The sequence below is a fragment of the Dipteris shenzhenensis genome, chromosome 3 (genome assembly GCF_047967505.1).
Source record: "Dipteris shenzhenensis isolate YYH24624 ecotype China chromosome 3, Dip_SZ_1.0, whole genome shotgun sequence".
Taxonomy (NCBI): Eukaryota; Viridiplantae; Streptophyta; class Polypodiopsida; order Gleicheniales; family Dipteridaceae; genus Dipteris; species Dipteris shenzhenensis.
Window position 1 is genome coordinate 61,556,458 of NC_141598.1, and position 7,362 is coordinate 61,563,819.

Below are 7,362 nucleotides of genomic sequence, written 5' to 3' on the forward strand. Positions count from 1 at the left end.
AGGGTTTTGGTCCCGATGGAACGTTCCCATTTGATTGTTGGATGAGCAGATATGATCCTGATTTGGAGTTGCTTCCATTGGATAAGCACACGTGCGTTGAGGTGATCTTCCACTTGTAGAGTAGCCACAAGCTCTTGGTACACCACCGTTGTGCATTGAAGTGGGGCTTCATTGGTGTTGTCTTCCAATGTCTCATTGTTGTGCACTAGCAATTGGAGTTCAAGCTTGGAGATGATTATCTTTTGGGAGGAAATCTCATTCATTTTTTCTTTGTATTGATGGTAGATGGTTGTATATGCCTCCTTAAGCTTTCTCATTTGCAAGGTGACCTTTGCCTATTGAGGAATGTTTTTAGTGGTATTGGACCATTGGTCCAAGACTTGTGCTTGTGAAGTGCTAGCCTCTTGAACGGTAGCAAGTTGGTCCTTTAAGATTCTGCATTCCCTTGTAAGCTTGTCAATGCTGAAGGCATGCACTACCAAAGATTGTTTCATTTCTTCAAGCTTGTCTTTGCAATTCTAGAGCTCTTCTTCTTTGTGAATTAGAGTGAGTCAAGCTTGTGCCACTACCTCCGTCTGTTGAGCATGTGCAGATGTCAAGGAGTTATAGTAGGTTTGTAGGATTGCCATTGCTTGTGCTGCTGCTGTCAGCTGTGTTTGACTTTGGTGGAGGTTGGAGGTCATATCCCTCACTGCCTTCTCTTGAGCTTGGAGATCTTGGTTCATGCCCACTTCTTTTGCCTCCTTGTCATCTATCTACACCCGAAGTGCCTTGACCTCTATGGCAATTGCCTGGAATCAGTCTTTGATTTCTATTCCAGCCTGTCTTTCCAATTCTCTTGCATATTCTTCCTTGGCCAAGCTAGTGAATAGTTCTGACATTTGGATCATTTGGCTAGCTTGATGTTGGAGAATGTCAGACGGTGTTGAGGTTTGGCGATACTGCTGATAAAAGTGGTGCCCATGTAGCCATCTCGATGATTCTGTAGTACTTGGGAGAGGTTGTTCCAATGGTATTTTAGTCCCTTGTGTAAAATAGTCATACTGTTGATCTAGCACTAGCTCCCTTTGTGGCTCATCGGCTGGCATGGCATCGATGGGTGGTTCTAGTGCTGATGTGGCCTCAAGCTCTGGTGTCGATCTTTCCTCAGGTTCCTAGTGCCAATCTTTCCTCAAACTTTGGTTGCTGCTATTGTTGCAGATATATTGGTTGCAGTTGTGCACCGATCTGTAGCATATCTTGGGGTAATTCTGCAATCCCAACCTCTAGATAGGTCTTTCTTCTAAGGCAGCTACACTTATCAATGTGATAGTAGGAGAAGTTGGCGACGGCTCCCATACTGGTGAGAAGGGTATGTCCAACTCCTCAATTGGTTTTGGTGACTAAGGTAGAGTCATTTCTCTTTCCTATAGTTCTTTTTTTATGATTATAGCCAACAAGTGTGGAATTTTACATTTTTGGCCTAAAGAGCCATCTAGTTTCTTTGTAAAGAAGATGACTAAGTGCTGGACCCACTCTTGTTTTAGCTTCCTACTCAATAAAACAAATGTGCGAAGTGCAAGGGATCGATTCTTGCTGCACTTAACCCCCAGGATTGTGGATAGGAGTTGTGCTACTTCCTTGAGGCGATGGCCAAGGATTGTGTGAAGCAATATGCCATCTCTATGGATCAGTGTGCCCTTGGTGAGGAGAGACTATACTTCAACAAACTTTGCATCGGCAGGCCGTTTAGGGTATTTGGCACCTTGTGTTGGCATGCCAACCTTTGCATTGCTGGAGTGGTAAGAATGGAAAAAGTCCTTGATGTATGTGGTCATTGTAGGACTGTCCTCCAAGGATTTTAGGCTCTCATGCAAACTGCCTAGACCCCTTTGCTCTAAGTAAGATGTTGCTTCTTGGGAAAGAGCATACGTCGATGGGGGTGGCCAAACAAGTTCTAGTGATTGGGCCCTATCAATGGCTGTGTAGGTCATTGGTGATTGGGGTGGCATTTGTTTCTTTGTCATGCACTGAATCCTCTTCGGAGCTATCACTCTAGACCATGAATGGCTATGGTTGCAATGGTTGAGAGGATGTAGATGGCTGCAAACTCTGGAGGGGGTCTCATGGTTGAGGTGGTGGGCTCTTTCTACGCATCCTCTTTAGTGGCAGCATCTTTTTTGGACCTGCATCCATGTGCATGTGGTGTACCATTGATCATTAGATTGGTTGGCATGCTAGTATGACCTTTCTGTGTGTGTGAGAGATCTTATTTTTATACATGCTTTGAGATTGTGGAATGAAAGTGTGTGGTACAATTATTCATGCAATCATCTATGTGTCTAAGTGAAAGCGTGTGAGTGCATGTGACCTAGTATACACTTGTCATGTTGTCACAATAAATGACAACTGGCCCATCTATAGACTGATGCATATCATAAAGTAGCTTATGCAAACAAGCTGCCTCACATGCAGCCATTGTTGCACCCCTGTACTCAACCTCTGTGCTAGACAAGGCAACTGTAGGCTATATCTTACTGCTCCAAGTGACTCACTCCCAAAAGAGAACACATATCCACTAGTAGATCGTCTTTCAAAAATACTACCAGCCCAATCAGCATCAGTGTATCCATGCAATTGTATTTAAACCCCAGTCTCAAAAAATAGTCCATACTGCAATGTGGACTTCACATACCTCAGTATGCGTCTAGCCGCATCCAAATGCGGTTTCCTTGGAGCCTGCATAAACTGACTTACCAACCCAACAGCATAGCTAAAATCTAGCCTGGTAATAGTCATATAAATCAAACTTCCTACTATGTGTCTGTACATAGTAGGGTCTTCCAGAAGCTCACTTGCATCTGTGCTCAGCTTCACATTCTGCTCCAAAGGAACTAAAATGGGCTTACAGCCTGTCATCCCATATTCGGACAGCATGTCCAATCCATATTGCCTCTGCAAGAGCCATATCCCACTTGTGGATCTAATCACCTCAATGCCCAAGAAATAGCACAACTCTCCCAAATCCTTCATCTCAAACTTTTGCTTTAATAGCATTTTTACATGAAGAATATCTTCATCACTATCACCTGTGATGATCAAATCATCAACATAAATGACAAGTAGCACAATGCCTTCTGTTTTTCTCACATAAAGTGAGAAATCTACCTTGGAAATCTGAAAGCCAATAGTGACAAGATACTATCCTATCTTGTCAGACCATGCTCTGGGTGCTTGCTTCAAGCCATACAAGGCTTTCTTCAACCTGCAAACAGGATGAACAGCATGCACATAACCTGGTGGCTGCTCCATATAGACCTCTTCTTGAAAATCACCATGCAAGAAGGCATTCTTTACATCCATCTGATGTATAGACCATCCCTTTGATGCTCGGGGGGGTCACTTGTCATATGTAACCCTATCACGTGAGTTCAACAGATGGGTTTTTATTAATTCAATTACTTACAGATTTATATATACATAAGGAAGTAATTTAATACCCAAAGGTTAATATACAGAAGGGCATTTTATATTAAAAATTATCTAGAAGTTTGCAACATGTGACATGGATATTTGCGTAGAGTGGCTTATGTCATGGGAAAACCAAAACATCCTAAATGACATTCCAAAATCCCTTATAAAATTCAACCATGAGGCCATCTTGTTTTAGAGCATTCTCACAAGTCCTCTCCCATTCACTATCAACCATAGGGGAAGAATTGTCAAAGATGCAATCGCAAAATCAATCCGACCATGATGTCTAGGTTGTGCAATATTGTGAGAATATTCTTGAAATATGGAATCAAATGATATATGAATAACAGGGTTACAAGCTCTCTACAAGCTATGAAGGTGATAGCTCATGCAATCTTATCTAAATCTTACTAAATCTTGCTGCCAAAATTCAATGGCCCTCTAATGGGCCGCCGCTTTCGAAATCCCCTCCTAATCATCTTCCATCTTCCTCGCCATCTCCTTCTTCCCCATCCTCCATGATCCCCTCTTGCTAATTCAACACTCCTCCCTCCAGAGAGTACGCTTCATCGTCTCGTGTAGGCTCGCTCCTCAAAAAAGCTGTACGCCTCCACCTTCAACTATCTCCATCGCCTCGTTCTCCAAGATTTTGTTCTGCACCTTAACTTAATGGACGAAAGCTAGGTATTTCCAATACCGAGGTCTCTCAATACACATCTTGGCTATTTATTTGAAGTTTGACTGCTCCCCAATCTAATTATCAGCATTGTTTGGCTTCGCATTGTTCTCAATCCTCCATTTCAGCAGTTGCAGGCCTACACATTCATTAACACAGAGACTACTTCGCAGCAACAGGAAGTCAACATGCCCCGTTAGCTACAGCACTTCTCGACCTATGGGTTCTCCAATTGGTTCCAACTGTTAGCTGCAACGCTGCTCGGTGAAACTTCTGTCCAAGTTCAAACCTGCAGGTAATATCATTATGAAAGCAGAGTAGAGCAACGTCCTATGGATTTTCTCATTACCTTCTCTTTGTGGAACTAGTTAATGGTTCTTTTGTTGTGTGATGCATCGGCTGTCATTGCTCTTGTCACCGATCTTGGATCTTTGTGTCATCGATTTTAAGCAGACTCAAGCAATCGATGCCTACTTTTCCTCCCATTTGTATTCGATTCTCTAAACCAAAGTAAGTTATTTGGCTTGGGTACCTCTCCATTGTCCAAGGAAGAGTAGCAGGAGTTGTGACTTGTAGCCATGCACAACTCGAAGAGAAAAAGGGACGCTGATGTGCCCGAGTGTGGCAAGGCCATTCAAAGGAGGGCAGCTCTGGATCCATCTATTGGCACGCATCAGGTGTTTATCAGTCATCGTGGTCTAGAGATGAAGCGTAAGTTTGCTAATCACCTGTACCGTTTTCTAGAGTTACTGGGAATCAAAGCATTTTTGGACATGAAGGAGCTCCTGAAAGGAGATGACGTTCGCCCTTATATGCTGGACGCTGCTAGGAGAGCAATCATAGGAGTGCCTATCTTTACTAGAATTTACGCAGAGTCTCGGTGGTGTCTGGATGAGCTTGTGCAAATGATGGAGAGTAACACCACCCAGACGTCTAAGGTGATTCCAGTCTTTTATGACGTGATGCTAGAAGAGCTGAGGAAGAAGGATGGGCCGTTTGCAGAGGCTATCAAAGCCCATCGACAAGAAGGCAAGTATGACGAAGATTTCTGGTTGTTCCAAATCTCTGGCTGAGGAAGAAGGATGGGCCGTTTGCAGAGGCTATTAAATCCAAATCTGGTTGTTCCATGCTCTCTGAATGATCCTTTAGTTCAGATTTCTTTTGATCTTTCTCCACTTGTATTGTTCCACAATTCTTACCACATCTATGTCAAAGACTGGAATAACTGACTCATTGGCCCTGAGGAATGCTTCCTCTTCATCCTCCTCTATTTCATTTGCCATGCTAATTGCCTGAGCATGCAATGCCCTTGCATGAATTGGTAAGATTGTAGTTGGAACCATATTAAGTCTGATTTTCTTTTTGCCTTTTCTGAGTGTAACTCTACTCTTTCCCCAATCCATTTTAAGCTTGGCCTGATTAAACCATGGTCTTCCTAAGAGTAAAGGGTATGGATTGTGATTTTCCTCCATCTGAAGCACCACTAAATTCACTAGGTAAGACAAACCTGCCACCACTATTTCCTGTCTTCTGAGTATGCCCAATGTTTGTATCCTCCTCTGATCAGCCATCTTTACTTGGAATGGCACCTCCTCCAATCTGGGTAGTTTCAGCTTCCTATACAGGAATTCTGGTAATATGTTCACACCTGAACCTCCATCCAACAGAACTCCCTGAATTGTTTCTTTGCTGAATTGCAATTCTATCTTGGGAACTAGATAGTCCACATCTTTTGGTTCTACTATGACAACATTAACATCATCTGGCTTCCCCTCTGTATTCAGATCTGACCTCAGAAACTTTGTCAGAACATTCTTTCTGAATTCAGGGACCAAACTGAGCAACTGATCTAATGTGACTGTTGTATGCTCATCATCCTAGAAATATCTTTACTTTGTTGGATTTGATCCTGTACATGTTTGTCAGCCATCTGCTCTTCCATTTTCTTCTAATCTCATTCTTTCTGAAGCTCTAATACTTTGTTCCTCAGCTTGTGAACTTGTTTGAGCACTTTCTTTCGGCACTGCTGTTGTGCCTCCCAAACTCTGGGATCCTCTAAAGATAATTCTGAAACATCTAAATCACTTCTGTGAAGGATACACACTGTGGAAGCACACTGAACAACGATGCAATGATTGGGATATATTGAAGAATGAAAAGTACAAGGCTTTTAAGCCCAGATCCCAAACGGGATAAAATAGTGCTATCTAAGCACACCCCTAACTAAGCACAATGCTAGCTAAGCACAAAGTGCTGTAAACTGAAATAGCTAAATAATAAATGAGATATCATGAGGCCATGTGGGCCCCATGGGTCCGGGGAAAAAACCTCCAGCTACCGGAGTAAAAAGTGTCCCGAACCACTACAATGTGATCACTGGCACTCCCGTGGGTGCATACTGACGGTAAAACCCAACAATAATGCTCATTAGCATTTGCAACATCAAATGAATCTGGCTCCTCTTGATCTGCACATACTGCCATAACATAATCTGATGGATGAGCTTGCTCATGCAACTTAGCATCTGCACGTGTACGGCCAACAACAGGAGTATCTAGCCCACTGTCCCGCATAGTAACTGTATACCACTTGGGTACTCGCCTGGCTTCCTGTATACCTTCCAACTCTTGCTGTACTTCTTGTTGCATTTCGAAATCTGCCATAGGCTGATTTTCAGCAGCAACTGGAGGTGCTATTAGTTGTGCAAGTGTTTCAGCATGCACTAATGGCTATCATATACCATCCATACTTGTGTGAAGATTGTGGGAGAAACAGCAGGAGTACAAATAGTGTCATCCATAGACATAGGCAGAAGCCTCTCAAATATGTCAGGAGGAGCTTGATAAGACTCATAACCAGCCAAGGAAAGTTCTGATTTTTCATCGAAAATCACATCCCTGCTAGTCAAGACTTTCTTACTGACAGGATTATAGAGCCTATAGCCCTTGCTTTCCTTACTATAGCCAACAAAAATGCATTTGACTGCCTTATCATCCAGCTTTCTTCTGATCTCCTTTGGTACATGAGCATAAGCAATACAACCAAAAGTACGAAGATGTGCTACAGTAGGTCTCCTGCCATACCAAGTCTCGAAAGGTGTAACCTTCTTCAGTGCCTTTGTAGGACACTTATTCAAAATGTGGCAAGCTGCCATGATTGCCTCCATCCATAGGATATTCGGCAACTTCTTAGCCTTGAGCATACACCTGGCCATTTCAAGATGTGACCGATTC

At 43.0% G+C, this 7,362-nt stretch overlaps 1 protein-coding gene across 1 annotated transcript; it reads left to right on the forward strand.

Annotated features, from left to right (window-relative positions):
• Window positions 1–4,707: 4,707 nt before the first annotated feature.
• Window positions 4,708–5,202, forward strand: LOC147904124 (TIR domain-containing protein-like). Its single transcript, XM_087372388.1, has one exon. It carries the CDS (start codon window positions 4,708–4,710, stop codon window positions 5,200–5,202), a length of 495 nt encoding a protein of 164 aa, XP_087228514.1.
• Window positions 5,203–7,362: the final 2,160 nt, after the last annotated feature.

Excerpts from the sequence above, each read along its gene's own strand:
- LOC147904124 (XM_087372388.1), top strand. The coding sequence starts at position 4,708 with ATGCACAACTCGAAGAGAAAAAGGGACGCTGATGTGCCCGAGTGTGGC.